Here is a 22020-nt window from a genome sequence, read left to right as displayed (position 1 = left end):
CCCTTCCCAGAGGTAGCAGGGCTCTGGGTTTCTGTCCTTGGTCAGGGTGTTTGTGGCAGATTGGAGAAAATTTGCTGGGGGACAACCCCACTTCTGGTTTTTTACTTTCGAAAGGAGGGTGCCTTAGAGGGGGCGTGCCTGATGGTGGCAGAGGGGTTCTCAAGCTGGGGGCAGCCTCCTGGGGAGAGGCAACACCTGGGAAGGTACAGCCCCCAGGAGTTCCTGCCAGGCTGGACCGTAGATCCCAAGGCCCTGGCTTCTCCAAAGCCCTCTCTCCCCTACCTTGGCTACCACCCACAGGGACAGTGAAGGTCTGTGTAACTAAGGGCCCAGGGTGTGGAGCCAAATTGTTCTGGCAGCAAACTGGGGGTCCTGAACAGGGTTTAGGAAGTTTTTGTTTTCACAAAGAAGTTGCAATAAACATTGGAGATCCACCTACTGTTTGTTCAGTTTCCTTAAACAGTGTCTTAACGACAGCCCAAGGTACAGGGGCTCTGATCCAGGAACTTGTGGACCGGGAGCTTTGCAAGCTTCACCCGAGGCAGGGGCCTCCATTTCAAAGGTCTGGCAGGAAATGAAACACACCCTATGGATTTATGCATTTTTTATTTATTTTAGAGCTTTTAGAAAACATAAGTCTAGAATGTTGTAGGAAAATAGATGTGTCCAGCTCAATGAGTTTTAAAAACTGAATACGTCTGTGTAACCAGCAGATTAAGAACCGGGTGTGACCAGCCTCCCAAAGCCTCCTGGTGCCCCTCCTGTCCACCACACCCTGGGAGGACCACCTATCCTGACTTCTGGCTGCATGCATCTCTTTCGTCTGTTACTGCACTTCGTACACGTGGAACCACACAGCGTGTTCTCATTTGTGTCTGCCTTGTTGGCCCAGCATTCTGCAGGGTTATTTTTATCTCCAATCCCACCAGAACAGTCTTTCCACTAAGTGGGTCCCTTGGGTGGCGTTGGCGGACGGAAGTCATGCCACATGGCCACCATGGGTGATCATGACCCCGTGTGGCACACTGGGGGCTCGAGGGCCTATCACAGCCCCCAGGGGCATAATTTGACCCATATATATACATGCAAGTGTTCAATTTCTCTTTTATGTATTGATATGCTGATATAGTTATACATTTTCCAATTTCTAATACATAAAAACACACACACATATACATGTATAAGTTATTCTTTTATATATTGATGTATTTACATAGATACATTTTTTCCAATTTTTAGCACACACACCTATATACATATATAAAAAAAGTATATAGATACACATATACATTTATGTGTGTGTATTTTTTTATGTGTATATATGTGTATATATATGTGTGTGTGTTATATGTATGTGTGTATGTGTATATATGTGTGTGTGTGTTAGAAACTGAAAAAATATTTTAAAATATATACATATATATGTAAATATATGTGTGTATATATGTTTATATATATGTGTAGGTATGTGTTAGAAATTGGAAATATATAAAAAATACAAATATATCAATATATATAAGAATAATTTAATAGATATGAAGGTGAACTTAAAAAATCTTGAAAAACTTCCAGTCAGTTTTTCTTAATTGAGGTGAAATTCGCATAACACACAACACACAACAAAGCATTTTACAGCAAACCATTGGGTGGCACCGAGTACGTGGACAACGTTGTGCAGCTACCTCGTCTTTCTAGTTCCAGCACATTTCCACCCCCCCACCCCCCCTCACACACACTGCCCCACTGTCTCTGTGGATTTGCCCTTCTGGACATCTCAGAATGGAATCACACACCACGTGACCTTCTGTGTCTGGCACCTCCCACATGGCATGGTGTCCTGGAGCTTCATCCATACTTTACTCCTCTGCATGGCTCCCAGGCATTCTAACTTCAAGTCTTTTTTTTTTTTATTTTAAAAAGAAACGGCCCATTAGTGATGAAGGTGAAGAACCCTTTTCCCCAGCAACGTTTCTGTTCCCCATTCCCCAGTCCCATCCCTAGAGGGATGGTCATGAAATCCGTCCTTCACCATGGTTTTAAGTTGGGAATTGGTTGGCAACAGCAGAATCTTGATTTCAAGCTTCTTTTGGCTGATCAGAAGGTCAGGCACGCTGGACCGTGCTCCATGGTGACCACTGGCCGCAACCGCGTGGTGGCCGCCCCTCTGGGAGGGGGTCCCCCAGACCTCCCTGGCCCACATGCTATCTGCAACTCCCTTCCAGCCTCTGATTTTGTGACCCCCTGAAGGATTCTGAAGTCCAGGCCCCCACAAACCCCTGTCCATGCTCCATGGCGGGTCTCTGGTGAGGTCTCAGTTTGCAGATGGATGAAGAAGTAAAGACATCACATGGAGTTTTCCAAGCGATCGAAGTTCAGGGATGGGCCCTACTCTGAGAGAATATCTTCTCCACTTTCCCAGCATTAACATGCTCTTTTATGAGACAATTGAACAAATCAATGGCTTAGTCAGGGGTTGGCAAACCTTTAACGTAAAGGGTCAGATAGTAAATAGTCTCAGCTTTGCAGGCCATACGCTCTCTGTTGCAACTTCTCAACTCTGCCTTTTGTAGCACAAAGCAGCCACCGACAAAACATAACCCTGTGGGGCAGTTCTACTGTCATATAGGGTCGCTGTGAGTCAGAACAGACTCTATGGCAATGGGGTGCCCTACAACATAACATAAACACAGCAGTGATAGCTCATCGTACTCACAGGTTCCAGGGATTAGGGTGTGGAATCTTGGGAGGGCGCGTTTCTAGAATCAGACCTACCATACCCAGCAAGATGTTTAGGAGTGTAAGAAGTCCCTGGAGGAAGCATGGATCGTTGAGGGACCTGTCACGTGGTAGGCACTCAGGAAGTTCACATGGTGGCTTTCTGGGGTCACACAGAGTAGGATTCGAGATCTGGTCCCACTTCTTTGTAGCTGTGTGACCCTGAGCAAGTCACTTCACCTTGTGTAGTTTCACTTTCTCCACCTGTGTCAGGGGCTCATGTGGACGCTGGTTTGCAGGGTGTCGTAAAGACGAAATGAGTGTAGCACAGTATCTGTTGTTGTGTGCCGTCTAGTCAGTTCCAACTCCTAGCGACCCCATGTGACAGAGAAGAGCTGCCCAATAGGGTTTTCTATGCTGTAATCTTTACGGGAGTAGATTGCCAGGCCTTTCTCCCTCAGAGCTGCGGGGTAGGGCTGAACCACAAACCTATATCTTAGCAGCCAAGTGCTTAACTGTTGCACCACCAGGGTTCCTTTGTGGCCACCCTCAAATACAGAAGGGACCCCCACCCAAGATTTGGTTTGGCTATCGAGACTGATGAGCCCACACACGCACAGGAGGTCATGAAAAAGTTTATTACTTACATGACGAGGCTTCCTGGAGAGCAGGTCTGAGAGAAACAGGAAGGGAGACTGGACCGGAAGGAAGGGGGACTGGGGTGAGGGTTCCCATGTGTGGTTTGAACTTCCCACTGTCACCAAAGGAGAGAGCCTGGGGTTCATTATCAGTTTGCCCAGATGTGAGGCAGAGGGGCAGACGGGGGTGGGCGGTGAGGCTTAGAAGCTGTCAGCAGTCAAACATCCACACCCCACGTCCGTTGAGTCGATTCTGACTCATCGTGACCCTACAGGACAGAGTAGAACAGGCTCATTGGGTTTCCAGGGATCTGCTGGTGGATTCCATCTGCTGACCTTCTGGTTAGCAGCTGAGCTCTTAACCACTGCACCACCAGGGCTTCACAGACCCCAGAAACCAAACCCATTGCGGTCAAGTCGATTCCAACTCATAGCAGCCCCACATGTTACAGAGTAGAACTGTGCTCCACAGGGTTTTCTTGGCTGCAATCTTTAGGGAAGCAGTTCACCAGGACTTTCCTCCATGGCACTGCTGGGTGGGCTCGAACTGACAATCTTTAGGTTAGTAGTCGAGTGCAAACCATTTGCATCACCCAGCACTTAGTGAGGGCCAATAAACGCTAGTGTCCCTGGGTGGCACAAATGGTTGAGTGCTTGACTGCTTCCCAGAGTGCCTGGGAAGAAAGGCCTGGCAATCTGCTTCCAAAAAATCAGCCATTGAAAACCCTACGGAGCACAGTTCTACTCTGACATGCATGGGGCTGCCGTGAGTTGACGTTGACTTGCTGGCAACTTGTTTTAAGATAAATGTTGGCCATTGTTTTATCCCCTCCAAGCAGCTGTCCAGCTTCCGTTTCCCGAGGAGAGACACCAGACAACCTCCGCTCCAGCCATGCCCCCTCCTGCAGAGCACCCCTCGGTCAGGCCTCTGGCAAGGCACACTGCCCCCTGGCGCTGTGTCTGCCACACGGCGTGGCGGCTCTTCCTTTGCCCGGTGTGCCCGGATCGATGTTCTCTGTGTATACTTGTGGGGATGTTTCAACCCTACACTGGGAAGCTAGATTCATTTCCTAGTGAAAAGAGAATTTCCCATACAGTGTATCAATTACCTGAACCCACACACGCACACACACAGACCACAGTTGCTTACACTAGTGACCCAGTTCTCTGGGGAGCAAGCAGCTTGTTTTCGTACCTGGAATTCAGAGTCTGCGGCCCCCAGGAGTTGTCATTTCGTCTAATTGGAATCGTTACGCCCATGCAGAATCCTGCTTATTAGCCACACGGTTTTCCCCTGAAACTAGAGCTCAGGCAAGCCAGCTCATAAAACCCATTGCCGTCGGGCAGCTCCGTATGACAGAATAGAACAGCCCCATAGGATTTCCAGCGCTATATTCTTTACACTGGGCCCCTCGTGGCACAGTGGTTAAGCATTTGGCTGCTAACCAAAAGGTCAACAGATTGAATCCACCGGCCTTACTTTCAGAGGTGGCTTACTGCTGGCACCTCATCTCATCTTCACCCTATTTCTGAATAATCTGCTTGCTGCAAAGGACAGGACGAACATTCCTGGTGTGTCCACATCTGCCCCGCCCTTTCCATCCCAATCCCCATGGCCCTTACACCACCCTAGTGAGAGTGGGTTTTGTGCCCACCTCACAGCGAGGAAGGCAGGGTCTGCGACGTCTGTGTGGCTGGGAGGGGAGAGCCGGATGGGGACACTGGGCTAGCGACTCTGGCCCGGCTCTAACCCTGCCCACTCTGCTGGTTCCGTTTCCACTGATTCCAGGGAAGATATCTCCACCCCTGGGAGGCCCCAAAAGACAGTTTTTAGGTGGTGACTTGGGTTAGAGGGGTTGTGAACTATTTACTGGCTCTGCCCCCAAACTTAAAATGACCAGCAGTGTCTGGGGTGCTGACCCAGCGTTTGTAACTTAAGAAAATGTCTCCTACAAGGTATTGTCCCGCAGAAGGGCTCTGCTCCTTGTGAAGTTGATGTGGCCTCAGGGGATGCCCTGGGGCCCCAGAGCTCTTCAGAGCCCATGGGAAGTTCTGTGGGCCCTCCTGGAAACGACAGAGGCAGAGAGGGCTTGACACTTGGCAACGACAGGTATTGCTTACTGCTTGCTGTGTAACGGGGGTAGCAGTGGTTCAGGGGTAGACTTCTCACCCTCCACGCGGGAGACCTGGGTTCAATACCAGCCAACGCACCTCATGCGCAGCCACCACCCGTCTGTCAGCGGGGGCTTTCGTGCTGCTCTGATGCTGAACAGGCTTCATTGGAGCTTCCAGGCTGAGACAGGCTAGGAAGAAAGGCCTGGTGATTTACTTCTGAAAAATCAATCAGCCAAAACCCTACGGATCACAAAGATCCAATTTGCAGCCGGTCACGTGGATGACGCGGGGCCAGGCAGTGTTTCGTTCTGCACGCGGTCACCGTGAGTCAGGGGCTGAGTCCACGGCAGCTCACAACATGGCTGTGTGACACATTAGCCCCAAACTCAGTGGCTCCGAACAACAACCCTTATGATCTCGCAGTGTCTGTGGGTCGGCAATCCAGGTGTGGCTGTGCTGGGTCCTCCGGCCCAGGGTCTCTCCCAGGCTGCTGTCACCATAGGGCTCCCCGGGAAGGAGCTGATACCTGGCTGGTTCATGTGACTATTGGCCGAATTCGGTTTCTCAAGAGCTGTTGGACTGAGGCCTCGGCTCCTCATGAGCTCTTGGCCGGAGGTTTCCCTCGGTTCGCTGCCTCCTGGGCCTCTCCATGAGCGTCTCACAACATGGCTTCATCAGAGAGAGAGAGAAAGAGAGGGAGAGAGAGAGGGAGAGTGACCGAGAGGGAGAGTGACCCAGAGGAGGGGAGAGAGAGAGGAGAGATGGAAAGAGAAAGAGAGTTAGAGAGGGAGGCAAGTGAGAAAGCTAGAGTGAGAGAGCGAGAGGGAGAAAGAGAAGAAGCCGCAGTGCCTTTTGTAACCTAATATAGGAAGTGACGGCCCCTCACCTTTTGCCCTATTCTATTGGCTGGCCTAGTGGTTAAGTGCTAGGGCTGCTAACCAAGGGGTTGACAGTTCAAACCCGCCAGGCGCTCCTTGGAAACTCTATGGGGCAGTTCTACTCTGTCCTATAGGGTAGCTATGAGTCGGAATTGACTCCACGGCAGTGGGTTTGGTTTTTTTGGTTTTATTGGTTGGAAAGTCACTAGGTGCCGTCCACAGTCAAGCGGAGGGGTCACAGGAGGGTGTGACCACCAGAGGGTGGGGCCACAGGAGACTTCTCAGGCGTCACAGCCCGAAGTGAACTGGGGCCGTTTTGGAGTCCCAACAAGGCACAAGCCCCTAAAGCTTCAGTTCAGGTCTGGTTCTGTGATGGACGCTTGTTTTAGGCATTGTTTCTCCCACACGGCATCCACCGCCCCTCCTTCTGATAACCATCTCCAGGCCTCCTTCTGGAGAGACACCTTCCTCCCGCTTGAACTGTGTGTCCTGTGCTCATGACCCACCCACCTCAGGGGTGGCGCCGAGGCTTAAGCCAATCAGTGCACTTTGTTCCGTTCCTTGGGCCACAATGATTGTTCAGGTATGGGCATGGTATCCAGTCAGAGTCAATGCGGCACAGGGAGACTCTTGTAGGGGATCCTGTGAAACAGTCTCTGGCTGGCCCTTCTTCCTACCCAAAGCTGAGAGCAAGGAAAGACAGGAGCTGCTGCAGCCTTCTTGCGACCATGAAGAGTAAGCCTGTCTGTGAATGAAGTTGTAGTGTATATTATAGGACTCCCCACCGCCTTTTCCCTGCTCACCTTCTGAGTATTCTCAGTGCGGTAAAGGAGATAATCCGGTGATTGATGCAGAAATGGGCACACTGTCCGATTCTGGCCAATGAGACCCCAGGAGGGTTTGCCACTCCCTCTGTTTGCTGGCAGAGGTGAACAAGAAGGCACGTGGTCCTGACTGTGATGGCACCCATCCTACAGCCACGAGGGAAACCAGCCTTACGGTGACCTGACAATGGGAGTGGATCAGCTGAGAGGAAAGAAAAGGAATCTAGACCCTTGAAGACACTGTTAAGTTACTAAACTAACGCTGGAGATCAGCCTACCTCTGGGCCTCCTCTTTATGACCAAAGAAATGTCCTTATTGCTTAAATGACTCTGAGCCGTGTTATCTGCAATTGAAAGCAGCTAGATCGTCCAAACTGAAGGAAACCAGAGCAGAAGGATGCTGGGTCCTGGTGATATTGTTTGAATCCCTGATCAAGCTGTTCCTGAAGCTGCCCCTGAGCTTCTCAGTTACATGAGTCAGTGCATTCTCTTTGTACTTTGGCTAGCTGGGGTTGGGCTTTCTGCTCTTTACCACCCAGGAGTCCTTTTATGAGTTCATAATTTTTTTTTTTTTTTAACTAAAGGCAGATCCAAGAGAACAAGCCCTACAATATTTTCTGGGATGGCAACATTTTATGTCCAGAATCTCTGATCAATTCCAAATCCAAAATGCTCCAAAGCCCAAGAGTATTCTTATTAGTTTGGCATCAAAGATCACTTGGTGACAAAACCTGAACCAAACTGATATGTGTGTGGTTCCTTAGTCTTGCTATTCCATTTAGTGTGCGTATTCAGAAGTTGTGCTCCAAAAATATTAATGGATTTAATTTTGTGCGGCTGCCCCAGACCTTGCCAGGGGGTATATAATATACAGTGTATGTGCTTCCTAAAGTCTACAAAGATCTAAATCCCCAAACCTATCTGGTACAAGCCTTGGATAGTCAAGGCCCAGTGTCTACTGGGACAGTTAAGCTCAGGTGTGCTTAAACACGGAGAAATTGGACCTGGGTTTTCCAATAGTTTTATTTTTCAACCAACCAGGTCACTTTCTTGTAATTCAAACATTAAACAAACAAAAAACAACAACTCACTGCCTTTGAGTCAATTTTGACTCATAGTGACCCTATAGGACAGAGTAGAACTGCCCCATAGGGCTCCCAAGCCTGTAATATTTGTGAGAGCAGACTGCCACATCTTTTTCTTGAGGAGCAGTTGGTGGGTTTGAACCACCGACCTTCTGGTTGGCAGATGAGCACTTTAGCCACTGCGTCACCAAAAACCCCACTGCTGTGAAGTTGATTCTAACTCGTAGCGACCATATACAGCAGAGTAGAACTGCCCCATAGGGTTTCCAAGGAGCAGGTGATGAATTCGAAAGGCAGACCTTTTGGTTAGCCACTGCACAACCAGGCCTCCACTGCGCCACCAAACCAAAAACCAAACCAAACCCATTGCTGCAGAGTCAATTCCAACTCATAGTGACCCTGTAGGACAGAGCAGAAATGCCCCATACGGTTTCCAAGGAGTGCCTCGTGGATTCAAACTGCTGACCTTTTGGTTAGCAGCCGTAGCTCTTAACCACTGTGCCACCAGGTCTCCTTAATTCAAATGTAGAAGTTTCTGATTTGTCTTGAACGTAGACTTGATTTTAACAGAACCCACTCTGAGCCCAGATGTCAGCCTGATTACATGGTGCATTATGTCAGAGCCCACTCACCCATATAGGGGCCCACTGCAAGGTTCATTGCCATGATGGATTTTGACACCAGGTGCCCGGGTTCACCAGCCTTGTCTCGACCTTGGAGATGTTGTGGTATTTTACAGTGTGTGGTGACATTTATGAGCCCGTTTGAACACCCACAGAGGATGATTTCCATAGATTAAATGTCAAGTTTGAAACTGTCCAGGGTAATTGCCTCCTCCAGTCCTGTCCACTTTGATTCTCGACTGGGGCCACTGACTGGACGTTTGTGCTCCATGACGAGCCCTCGAGGGCAGCCCATCCTGCCTAACGCTGAGAGGTTAGACTGCGAGTCAGGGGAGCGGTGGGGCCAGGGGATCAGGGCAGTGTAATGGGATCCCTGCAGAAACCTTGCTGGTTTCCTTCTGTCTTTTTAAATAAAAGCACATATGTGGTCAGCTGGTGAATAAATTATTGGAGGCCAAAACAAAACAAACAAACAAAAACCCTCACCAAGTGTGGTCTCCTAGATGCTGGTCAGTTTAAAAAAGTCTAACCATCTATGTATTGGCAAGAGCAAAAAGGTAAAAAACAACAGAAAAATAGTCCGCTGAGAACACATGTCCATAAACTTGGAGGGAGGGTCACCTAAACGAAAGGGAGCAGAAGGCATGAGATGGTATCGCAGATGATGAAATGTATTTGTGTGCTCGTTGTCCGAAGGACACGCCCTCCCGCAGACGCTGACCTGAGTCTTTTGAGTTTTTATGCCACGAGGACCTGGGGTTAAGCGGATCAAACAAAAGTAGGGAAGTTCCTGGTGGTACGAGGATTTCTGTTCGACTACTAACCTAAATGTTGGTGGTTCCAACCTACCCGCAGCACCATGGGAAAAAGACCTGGCCGTCTGCTCCCATATTACAGCCAAAAAAAAAAAAAAAAAAAACCCCAGGGAGCAGTTCTACTCTGTCACATTGGCTTGCCCATGAGTTGGAATCAACTTGATGGCAAAGGGTTTGGTGTTTTGTTTTTTTAACAAAGGTTGTAACGTGCCCATTTCGTCCACTGGCATACCACCAGCACAGAGGGTCAGAACAGCCGTGAGAAATCTCACAGCCGGGACTTCTGGTCTCCCTGAGAGCGCAGCAGGCTGGGGCAGCCACATGGCCTGCTCAGCTCCAGCCCAGCCTCGGCCATCGACAATATCTGTTGACCAAGTTTTCTGAGAGTCGGGGCTGCCCATCAACATGGGCCAGGCAGTGGAATCCAGAATGAAAGCCGTCCAGAATGAATCAAATGGGTCATGTGGGTTTGTTTTTGGAGCACTCGAGAGAACCCACCTTTTCTGCTAGACCTTTTGCGGCCACACTGCTGTGGCCAGGCAGACATGGGTGATGATGCCCAGATTCACTTGTGATCAAGAACTGGAACAAAATGCAAAAGCTGACCTTGGAAGTTCATCTCTGAGTGCAGGCACACACTGCCTCCCGCGTGGCCGTCAGACGGGAACGCCATCCTGAGATGGAGCCAAGAACTCAGTCTCCTGGCCCTGCTTGGCTGCGGCGGAGCCATCTGTTGACAAGAAGGGACACAGTTTCTTCAAGGGGCTGTGCTGTGCCTGCAGCTGTGATGGAAATGCCAAAACATCAGGATTTAAAAGGGCCAGGTTTGGCCAAGCATCCAGTTGTTTAGTCTATACCAGGCCAAACATCTGGATGACGGGAAACATCTTTAGACTTGAACGGGCTGCATGACCTGATCTCCGAGACAGCCCGGGGCAGGACCAATGAGAAACAGATTGTGGGCGGAGGGGATTTCCTGAGGAGAGGAGGCAGTTGTGCTCAGTACCTTGAACCCCAAGTTCTCAGAACCTAAGCTGCCCAGGTGGCACAGTGGTTATACGCCCAGCTACTAGTCAAAAGGTCAGTGGTTCGAACCCACTCAGCTGCTCCCTGGAAGAAAGACATGGCGATCTGCTCCTGTAAAGATTACCCGTTGCTGTCGAGTTGATTCCGACTGGCAGTGACCCTATAGGCCAGAAGAGGGCTGCCCCATAGGATTTCCGAGGCTGTAATCTTTACAGGAGCAGATTGCCAGGTCTTTTCTCCCGCAGAGCAGCTGCTGGTTCAAACCACTGACCTTTTGGTTAGCAGCCAAGTGCTTAACCACTGCACCACCAGGGCACCTCTGTAAACACTGCAGCCTAGAAAACCCTATGTGGCAGCTCTACTCTGTCACATGGGGTCACTATGAGTCGAAAATAGACTTGATGGTACCCAACAAGGAGTTCTAACATTTCCCCATTAAACATGCATGACTGTGAGGTGGTGAGTGGGCTGTCAGCCTTGGTGAGTGTGGAATCTCAGGGTGGCAGCAGCCATGTGGAGTCCCTGGGTGGTGCAAATGATGGACACACTGCGCTGCTAACTGAAAGGTTGGAGGTTCAAGTCTACCCAAAGGCGCCTCGGAAGAAAGGTCTGGCAGTCTGCTCCCAAAAATCAGTCATTGAAAACCCTGTGGAGCACAGTTCTACTCTGACACACATGGGGCCGCCATGAGTTGGAGTCAACGGCAACTGATCAGTGGCCCATACAGCAGGTGATGGGGCTGGGCGCCAGAGGGAATGCGGAAGTTTCCTAGAGGGCTGTTTCTCGTGTGTACTGGCTCTTCCAGGCTGCCAGCCCACGAGAAATCAAGCGGTTCCCACTCTGGGGTTCAGGGGGGCATGGGGAGACAGAACCATCTTGGTGGCCGGGAGGTGGCTCCTGCTGTGTGGCTCCATCCTCAGCCCCTGGGGAGCTGGCTCAGAAGGTGTCTGCAGTCAGCCCCCTGGAGCCACTGAGGCTGGTAGCCCAACCATGTTCTGGAGTCTTGCAGAAAACAAAGTCGCCAAATCAGAGGAGACCCTCTGCCAGGGGCTTCTGGGATCTGGAGGCTCCGGGCCCAGGACTGGCAGGGGATACCCAGGCTCAAAAGGAACCCTGCCCCCTGAAATTGGTGTCCCCAAAGTCCTGGAGTCCACTTAGGAGCTTGCCAGAGGAGTTGAGGCCAGTGTCTCTCAAATGGCTCTGAAGATGATGGGATCCGGGACTGACAGCTCACAGTGTAGCCACTCAGCCTGCACCGGACGGTGAAGAGGGAGGGCCTGTGGGCAGGCCTGGGCAGTGGGTTCCAGCAACAAGAAGCCTCTCAGCCCCAGGCAGGCAGAGCACAGCAAGAACCAGGAAGAAGCAGTGCTTGGCCAATCAAAGTGAGGAAAGGAGGCGTCTCCATGGAGACCAGGTGCCTGAATGTGGCCAGCTCCGCCTCCTCCATCCTGCCTACACCGGTCTGAGAAGTCTAACTCCTCAGATGCTCAGAAGCCAAGCACAAACTCACTTCTATGGCTTCCCACAAACTCTCCACAATCCTGCCTTTGGGTCCAGTTCAAGCGTCTGAGGGGACGCTGGTTTTTCCGTCTGGCCCTTTTTGGGACGTGCCCCACTTGTAGAATCAGCAGAAAAGCCAAGGAGCTAAGCAGGACAGAAAGGAAGTGGTACGGGACACTCTGGTCCATGAAAGATGGAGCGAGGCCTGGCTGGCCAGCCAGCTCCGTGTGTGCTGGGACAGGGTGGCTGGGAGGTTTTCTCAGAGAGCTTGGGAAGTCCCTTTCTTCCGGGAATCTACACTCAAGGGCAAATTGTGGGCTCATTTCTGCCTTCAGAGCTGTTAACTTATTGCAAATATCCTCTGAAAGGAGAATGAAGCTCCTAAAAGGCAGGGACATTTGGGTACAGAAACTGCTGGTCAACAATCATTATCGATACGGATGGCGGTGGGTGTGACTGAAAGCCTCATTAAAGGGTCTGTCGATGCTAGCTGCTGTTGCGTCAACGCCGACTCACGGCTACCCCATGTGTGCAGGGCAGAACTGCCCCGTAGGGTAGTGACCTTTCAGAAGCAGACTGCCAGGCCTGTCTTCCCAGGTGCCTCTGAGTGGGCTCGAACTGCCAACCTTTGGGCTTAACCGTTTGCCCCCCACACAGTGCCTAGACAAATAATTTTAAAATGAATCACTTACTGTTTTTCAAAAGCTACACCTAGAAGTTCTCAAAGTGTCTGAAAAAAATCAGAGAATCTAACTTTGCCTTATTTCTCACATTAGTCAAGGATGGGTGTTATCACCCAAACATTCCGGGAGAGGGGCGTGATGAACTGAAAATGTCTAAGGGTGTTTTGTGTTTTCTGCAACATTCCACAAGCAAGCGCAGAAGGGAAGAATGTCCTCAGAGGCGAGTTCCTGCTTCCCAAGGCATGAGCCCCCGTGCCCAGTCCATGGCCCAGGGCCACCTTCAGTGTATGCCCTGCTTTGGCCAGCCCAGTTCCTTGGCATAGGCCCCCTTGCAGCTACGGATCTCTTGGTCATGTTCCAGGCACTTGTTGAGGCCCGGCTGCCCCGATCTCCAGCCAATGAAGCCCTGGGTAGTCTCTGGGACTGGGGGAGACGGGAGGACCTGGAACGGAAATACAGGGACTTTAGTCACAGCTGAGGCCCCGCGTGGTACAAACGGTGAATGCATTTACTGGCTAACCAGAAGGTTGAAGGTTTGAGTCCACTCAGAGGTGCCTTGGAAGAAAGGCCTGGCAATCTCCTTCCAAAAAGTCAGTCATTGAGAACCCTACGGAGCACAGTTCTATTCTGGCACACATGGGGTCACCAGGAGGCAGAGTCGACTCCATGGCAACATGTTTAGTGACTTTGTGCCACAGCGACACACACATGCCCAAAACTGTAGACACCACAAGAACGGAAGGCAATAGAATTTAATGAAAAACCCAAAGGAAAACAGGATTTTAATGGAAATGCACAAACAGTTTAATCTGTCAATTCCACGGACAGATTTGAAGTTTCTGGAAGACGAGGGTAACCGTTTAGGCATTTTTCCCTCATCCATCCAAAATAACCCTCTGTCCTGCTCTTCCAAGGTGATTTAAACACAGACAGTGGTGAGGAAAATTTGTTGTAACAGAATCGAGATGAAGAGGTTTAATTTGCTCTGCGTTAGGAGTTCACTCTTCGCTAAAGGCTTTTCAATGCGGGTGCGAGGGGAAGGTCTGGGTGGGTCGGTCGCCACTGGTGGATGAAGCCCTTTTAAGGATGTTCCTGATGAAGCATTAAAATGAGGGTCATCAGTGAACGCCAGAGGGGCCAGAGTTGCCTCAAGTCAGCTACAGAATTCAGCCCTGGTTCTGCAATGGTGGTTAAGAGCTTGGCTGCTAACCAAAAAGGTCGGCAGTTTGAATTCACCAGCCGCTCCTTGGAAACCCTATGGGGCAGTTCTGCTCTGTCCTATAAGGTCACTATGAGTTGGAATCGACTTGATGGCAAGGGGTTTGGTGTTTTTGGTTAAGTACTCGGCTGCTAACTGAAAGGTCGGTGGTTCGAACCCACGCACCAGCTCCACAGGAGAAAAGACCTGATGACTCAGAGCCCTACAGTTTCTGAGGCACCAACCCACGTCCACAGCTGACCAGGCTCTCAGGTGGGGATGCCATCCATGTCCACCCCATGCTGGGGTAGCCCAGTCACTCTTGTCCCCCAACTTCTGCCCACTCGTCACCTGCAACCAGAGGGATCTTGAAACGGGCAATGCCCACTATGTCACAGCCCTGCTCCCCGCTCTCCAGTGGCATCCGGCTGGCTCAGACCCAACCCCCAGCCCCCTCCTCTGGCTCCTGTGGTCCAATGGGATCCGGCTCCTGCCCACTTCTCCATCCACCTCCCTGCTCTCCCCACCTCCACCCTAGCTCACTAAGCTCCAGCCACCTCGCCATCCCTTGCTGCTCCTGAACGGTGCCAACGTTGCTCTGCCTCAGGGCTTTTGCACATCCCTCTGCCAGGAACACTTTTCCCAGTGCTAGTTCCTTGTCTTCCTGACTTCCATCCTTCGTGATCCTCTAACACGTTGCCTACATGTTTCCTTCATAGCATCTAGCACGGTGTAGACAGAGCTTGTTGATTTTCTTGTTTACTGTTGGTCTCCCGACCCCAGACATGTGGGCTAGGCTCTGGTCTTCTTGTTTATCACTGTTTCCCCAACCAGGCACCTGCACCTAATAACAGCCAACGGTCTTCAGCACCCTCTCAAAATGTGGGGTGCTGTTCTAAGTCCTTCACATCACTCCCTGAAGTAGGTGCGTGCATTAACCCCATGGTACAAGGGAGGAGATGGGACACAGAGAGGTCAAGCAGCTTGTCCACGGTCACACAGGAGGTGAGCAGCAGAGCAGGACTTGGACCTCGCCCTCTGACTCCAGAGCCCTGGGGCTCTTTCCCGCCACATTTCGCTGCCACCCCTCGAAGGTGTTGGCTGAATTAATGGCCTGCACCTCTCTTCTTTTTGCCTTTCTTCCGCCTCTTTCTGCAGAGCTTAAGGCACAGACTTTTTGTGTAGAGATGTGTAGCCTGACATGTCCCACGTCCGGGCTCGGAAAATGGCATGGAAATTGGACTCCGTGCGAGCCAGTCTCCTGTGCTCTTACCTCTGGCAGGTGGTCTCCTACACCTGGGGTGGACACAATTTCCATAGGGGCTCGTTTCTTATTTAGGAAAACAAGTAATTAACAAATGACTTTGCGAACCTTGATGTATTTCTCCACTGGGGTCACAGGCCGGATTCGGAAACTCTCAGGTAGCTCGATTTTGGGCTTTGGGGTGGGGGGCTCTTCTCCTTCACACTTGAGCAACTGAAACAGAGTCCCCAGAGACAGAAACTTCAGGCAGAGCCAGGCCAAGGTGCCACCTTTTATGAAGGCAATAGCGAGACTCAGATGTTAACTGGCCAGTCCCAATGACACAGTTAGAAAGGAGTCTGTTCATCCGTCCATCCATCCATCCAACCATCCATCCACTCACCTATTTACCCTCCCGTTCTCCCACCCACCCACCATCCATTCACCCATCCATCCGCCCATCCATCTACCCACCCACCCACTCATCCATCCATTCTCCTGCCCACCCAGGATCCATTCATCCATTCCTCCCTCTCTCCATCCATCCACCCATCCATCCACTCACCCATTTACCCTCCCGTTCTCCCACCCACTCACCATCCATTCACCCATCCATTCACCCATCCATCCACCCATCCATCCACCCATCCACCCACCCACCCACTCACTCATCCATCCATTCTCCTGCCCACCCAGGATCCATTCATCCATTCCTCTCTCCCTCCCTCCCTCTCCACCCATCCATCCACCCACCCATTTACCCACCCACCCGTCCATCCATCCATCCATCCCTGCCACCATTGAGTCAGTCCCAGTTCATGGCAACACCATGTGTGTCAGAGGAGAACTGGGCTTCATAGGGTTTTCAGTGGCTGATTTTCCAGACGCACATGGCCAGGCCTTTCTTTCAAGGTGCCTCTGGGTGGACTCAAACCTCCAGCCTTTTGTAGCAGCCGAGTGCATTCACTGTTTGTACCCCCCAGGGCTCCTAGGAAGGAGTAGAGTGGGGATTTTAAGGCCGACATTGACAGGTGCACCCACGACTGCTTGTTGCCACTGCTGATTCACAGCCTCCGAGTGGTAGTCTGAGAAAACCTCACAGGTTATGGACTCGCATGAAACAATGCCAGGGAGTTCCAGGACCAACTTTCAAAATATCACAGGAGAACCCCCTCCTTCTTTTTATATTTTAAAGCAATTTTGAACTCTTTGAAAACCCTATTTAATTACATATAAAGAATGTTAATACAGACTCCTTTATGCAGATCATATTAATAAAGACTCATTTTATGCATAAAATTTCAAATTGCATAGCTCCCTAAGAATTTTTTTAAAAACTCATTAAGAATGGCATAATTTCAAAGCTGGTGGGTTGGGGTGAATTATAAGTGGGGTTTGCACTGCCTTGAATCATGAATGTTTTGCGTTATGTGGTTCTGAACACTGCATCCCGCCCCCCCAAAGAAACAGGGCTTCCAAGAAATGGGGTTTCCTTGTGTTGGGTCCTGGAAAGAGTTTAAATGTTGCAAACCGGTGGCCCTCCACCCCACTGAGGCCCATACAAGCATTTTGTTTGCTAGTACAGTGTTTTGTAAATCTGAGTTGCCATTTGTTATGGATTTGGTGTGACCTCTAAAAACATGTGTTGTAAATCCTAACCCCATATCTGTGGGAAGGAACCCTGGTGGCGCAAGTTAAGCGCTCGGCTGTTAACCAAAAGATTCGCAGTTCGAACCCATCAGCGGCTCCACAGGAGAAATACTTGGCGATCTGCTCCCATAAAGGTTACAGCCTAGAAAACCCTATGGGGCAGTACTACTCTGTCACGTGGGGTCACTATGAGTCGGAATTGACTTGACAGCACCCAACAACAATAGCTTACCTGTGGATGTGATCTCATTTGGGAGGAAGATTTTCTTTCTTATGTTCATGAGGCCCTATCAGAGTAGGCTATGTTTGAAGCCAATCGCTTTTGAGATATAAAAGGACAGAGGAGGCAAAGGCACAAGCAAGCACAGATGGCGGAAGACAGATGCCACACCATGTGAAGATCACCAAGGAACCAAGGAATAGAAACTGACAAGAGACAAGGACCTTCCCCCACAACCGACAGAGAAAGAAAGCCTTCCCCTGGAGCCAGCACCCTAAATTTGGACTTCTAGCCTCCTGAGCTGTGAGAAAATAAATTTTTGTTTGTTTAAAGCCACCCACTGTGGTACTTCGGTTATAGCAGCCCTGGATGACTGAGACACCACTGTAAACGCCAAAGGCAGCGGATTTCATCTAAACGCCTGGTTTCTGCACTGTCTTGGATAACTGGGATACGTCGTTGGCATTCTGCAGGGTAACACTCAGCTGCGCTAACGGTGGCTGCCTCTCTGGACAGGACCAGTGATCTCTTTGCCAGTGTCCCCATCACTCCCTATTAATTATGCCTGGCCCCTTCTCCTGTTGCTGTCACCTGTCTGGACCCTGTACACATCAGGACTTGTGATCCCTGGTTTAGGGAATGCCAAGAGTATATTACCAGTAATTCCTAACATATGACTAGGCTTCCATGCAGAGCTTCGAACTGGTTGGAACTGGTTCAGGCATGGCCAATGGAACGAAATTAGAACAGGTTTTGGGAACACTTGATCTGGAACCATAATCAGAACGAAAAAATTATGGCTGGAAGCCCTGGAACGGGAGACTTGGAAGAGGCACGGCGAGCCCTTTCAGGAGCCTGATACGTGCGATTGCGTTATTGCCAGGACTAAGGAGAGCAACATACATTAGAAGTGGTGTGGTTGGCTGCCGTATCTGAGCAGGGCACCACTGTTTCTGACTCTGTGCAAAATCCGATGAGCAAGGGATTTGGTTGCTATGCAACGCATATGCTGCCCTTGTTTTCTAAGAGGGAGATTAAGTTTCCAGCAGGGCTTCGACCCGTAATTTTTCCCATTCTGGTTATGGTTCCGGTTCACTCAAATTTAAAAAATTTGCATGTGTTCCAGCGTTGCTTCCTTGCCTGACTGAACCAGGAAGAGCTGGTTTGAAATCCTGCTTCCACATGCCTTCTCACCCCACATGAACCTCACAACCACTCAAGGAGGCAGGAGAGGACTATGGTCCCACTCTACAGATGGGAAATCTGAGGCCACATGGCTGCAGAGTCAGACAGGCCAGCTCCTCAGCTTGGTGCCTCCCTTTATTAGCCGTGTGCCTCTGCACTTCTTTGAGCTCAGTTGCCTAATCTGTAAAATGGGCATAAAACAGCACCCACCTCTGTACAGGGTGCTATTGTGAGATTTCAATGAGATGGTCCAGATGAAGTACCAGACCATACCTGGCACGTACTGACAGCTCAGTGAATCCATGGGAGGAAAGACTCTCCTGGCTTCAGGTTTAGCTATCTTCACCTACAATGTGCTCAAAATAAGACTTTATTCTCAGGAGGCTCCGGGCGGTGCAAACAGTGAGTGTGCTTGGCTGCTAACTGAAAGGTCGGAGGTTCAAATCCACCCAGAGGTGCCTCAGAAGGACGTTCTGGCAATCTACTTCCAAGAAACCAGCCATTGAAGACCCTATGGAGCACAGTTCCACTCTGACACACATGGGGTCACCATGAGTCAGAATCCACCAAATGGCATCTGGTGAAAGTCTTATTCTTACAAATTATCCACTTCATAACCGTTTACTCTTCCAAGCAATTGATTTATAATCTACGGGCTCATAAAATGTGTATTTACCTGCTCGAGGGGGGTGGTTAAAAATCCCCAGTTCTGGGCCCAGTTTTTCCGTGCTTCGGTTTCAGCCTTCAGGCGGCATTTCCTGAAAAAGAAAGCTTTTAAGTGCCGGACAATATTTGAAAAAGGTTAAAGGAGCAAACCCTGAAAGGTTCATTGGGGAAAATGTTACCTTCTTTGACTGCACAGTCTGAGTAATAACTCTTTGAGGGACGGTGCTTGGTGCTAGAGGACGTATCTCTGTCACTGAGGAACCCACACGATCGTGTGGAGACCCATGTCTAAAGAACCAGGGGTGCTGGCTAACTATTTCACTGGAGGAAGACACTCTGGGAGCACAGAAGACTGGGTCTGACTCCACCTGAGGGGTCTTCTAGGTACTAGACCCTCTTACTGGGAGGCCCTGTGACTCACAGTAGTGGGCACATGTTAAATAATTACAGAGGTATGTATTAAATCTCCTTGTGCTCAAGGCCAGGGGTGGGGTGAGGCAAGTGAGGCACCCAGGGTGCAAAATTTAGGGAGGCACTCATTCTCAAGGTCCTGCAAGTGGCAATTCTGCACTTGCAGGATGTGAGACCCAGCACCTTCTTAAATTTTGAGCCCCAGGTGCCTCACTTGCCTCACCCTACTCCTGGCCATGCTTGTGCTCCACATTAAATACAATTTGTGTTTACCTGCAAGCCGGGAGCCCCTGAGTGGTGCAAATGGTGAACACGCTTGGCTGCTAACCAGAAGGCTGGGGGTTCCAGTTCACCCAGAGGCACGTTGGAAGAAAGGCCTGGCAATCGACTTCTGAAAAATCAGTCACTGAAAACCCCATGGAGCGCAGTTCTGCTCTGACACACATGGGGTCTTCGTGAGTCACGGCCAACTCAGTGGTGACTGGTTTTTATCTGCCAGCTGGGTGGGGTCACAGTTGAAGAGCTGGTATGTCATATTTTGCAAACATCTAATTAAACATTTATTTATTTTGATTTTTCAAGTTTCTTTCCCTGTTTTGGAATCAATATCCACACTCCCCCCTCCCCCCGCACCCCCCCCCCCGACCCTTTTCTCTGAAGTTTATGAGGCTCTTGCAAGCTCTTTAACCCAGGGCACTGAACACATAAGGACAGTCAGGTTCCAACTTAAGTATAACATGAGCCACAGATATGAGCCACATACGTAATTTTAAGTTTTCTAGTAGCCACATTTAAAAAAAAAGGGAAAAGGAAACAGGTAAATTTAATTTTAAACATGTGGGTTTTGTGTGTGTACAAAATCTTTGAAATCTGGTGGGCATTTTACACTTACAGTGCATCTCAATTTGGTCTAACCGAAAAAAACCAAACCAAACCTCTTGCCGTAGAGTTGATTCTGACTCATAGGGACCCATTTCAAGTGCTCAGTAGCCACTTTGGACTTTGGAAAGCATAGACTCAGGTCTTAAATAGCTCTGTACACAGAAGAGGGGCTATCTGATTTGGGTCTTGAAGGATGAATAGGAGTTTGGTGAAGAAGGACGGGAAGGGCATTCCAGGCAGAGGGAACAGAACCTGCTGTGATAGTATTTTCTAATAGAGGTTCTTGGATTAAGATTAACAAAAAATTAATAGTGTATATTTTATGGTGGATGATTATTGATCATTCATCATAAATGATTATTTATGAGAGTGATACAAAATTTCTCAGAAAAATAAATTTAAGTGAGACAAAGCCAATTTAAAGAAAAATATTAAGTGACTCATCAAGGTTTTACAGGGAAATGGTAAAAATCATAAAGATGGCAAAAAGGATAACTGAAGTTTAGTAGGTAAGCAATTACCTTCTGTTCCTCAACTTTACCCATTCCCATCTAAATTAGCAAACTGCTATGTCAGCAACTTGCTATATTGGTTAGAACTTCAAAGAAATGGGATAATATTGTTTAGCAACCTGATAGAAGGCCAATTAAAAATATCCATTACAAACATCTGCTGAACACAACAAATCTTTTAGAAAATGCATCAATTTTAAATTAAATTCTCTTATTACTCTTATTTTTAAATTAAATTCTCTTATTACAAAAAACCAGGAAGATAAAACGATAACGTGAAGCACAGAGGTATGTCTCATTTAAATGGGACAACTATTGAGAAATTTTGTTTCTTCTTTTTAATTCGACAAATCTTAAAAATAAGAACACATTAGTAGGCCCTCAACACGCAAATATTTGCTTCTTGTTGTGCCACATGCAGAAGGTTTAGGACCTCGGGGTGGGCCTAGGAGAAGGGGCAAGCCTCGCTCACTGCCTGGTGTCCCTAACTCAGTCCCCTTTCCTCAAGGCCCCTGGCCTTGCCCACGCGCTTGGTTGGGACCCCGAGGCCGCCAGGTGTGCACAGGTGGGGCTGCCCAGCCCGCCTAGGGACTGAATCTCGCCCAGGACGCCGCGTTACCAGATCTCGTCCTGAGCCACGAGGTTCATGCGCTCCGCCGCGGCGGTGCTGATCGGCTTCTGGGCCATGAGAAGGCCTTGGGCATGAGAAGGCCTTGGGTCTGGGTCCACCTGGTAGGCTCAGGTCCCCAGCTCCGCGTCTCGCGTTGCCCGGGAGACCGGTTGCCAGGCAACGGGGGACGCGGAGGCGCCGGCACCTGGCGTGGGTGGGGCCGCTGGGCTCTCCCGGGCCCAGAGCGCGACCTGGGGCCCCGGCCAGCCTCTACCCGCTCTGCGCCCTTCGACCACCTCCGTGCCTGCCTACCTGCCCTCCTCCTCTGTGGGAAACCTTGAGAGACCTCCAGACCTAATACTCCGCTCCCCTTTAAAAATGTAAACGTGTAGGGGAATTACACGTGCTGAAAAGTGTACAACTCTTACGCACACAACTTAATAACGTCAGAGCGCGCACCCCCGTAACCAGCACCTGGACTGCGGACGTCAGCAGGCTCCCCAGCTCTGCCTCCGGTCACCGCTCTCCCCTCCTGCCCCTG

General features: G+C 49.9%; 1 protein-coding gene across 1 annotated transcript; it reads right to left on the bottom strand.

The window, feature by feature from the left end:
* Positions 1-13182: 13182 nt before the first annotated feature.
* On the bottom strand, positions 13183-21556 carry CIMIP1 (ciliary microtubule inner protein 1). The gene is made up of 4 exons (XM_064276458.1): positions 21489-21556; positions 19075-19156; positions 15473-15577; positions 13183-13344 (listed from the first exon to the last, which is right to left on the bottom strand). The coding sequence occupies exons 1-4, from the start codon at positions 21554-21556 to the stop codon at positions 13183-13185; spliced, it is 417 nt and encodes a 138-aa protein (XP_064132528.1).
* Positions 21557-22020: the final 464 nt, after the last annotated feature.

The sequence above is a fragment of the Loxodonta africana genome, chromosome 24 (genome assembly GCF_030014295.1).
Source record: "Loxodonta africana isolate mLoxAfr1 chromosome 24, mLoxAfr1.hap2, whole genome shotgun sequence".
NCBI lineage: Eukaryota > Metazoa > Chordata > Mammalia > Proboscidea > Elephantidae > Loxodonta > Loxodonta africana.
Note: the sequence above shows the minus strand (reverse complement) of the source record. Positions and strands in the feature narration are given on the sequence as shown.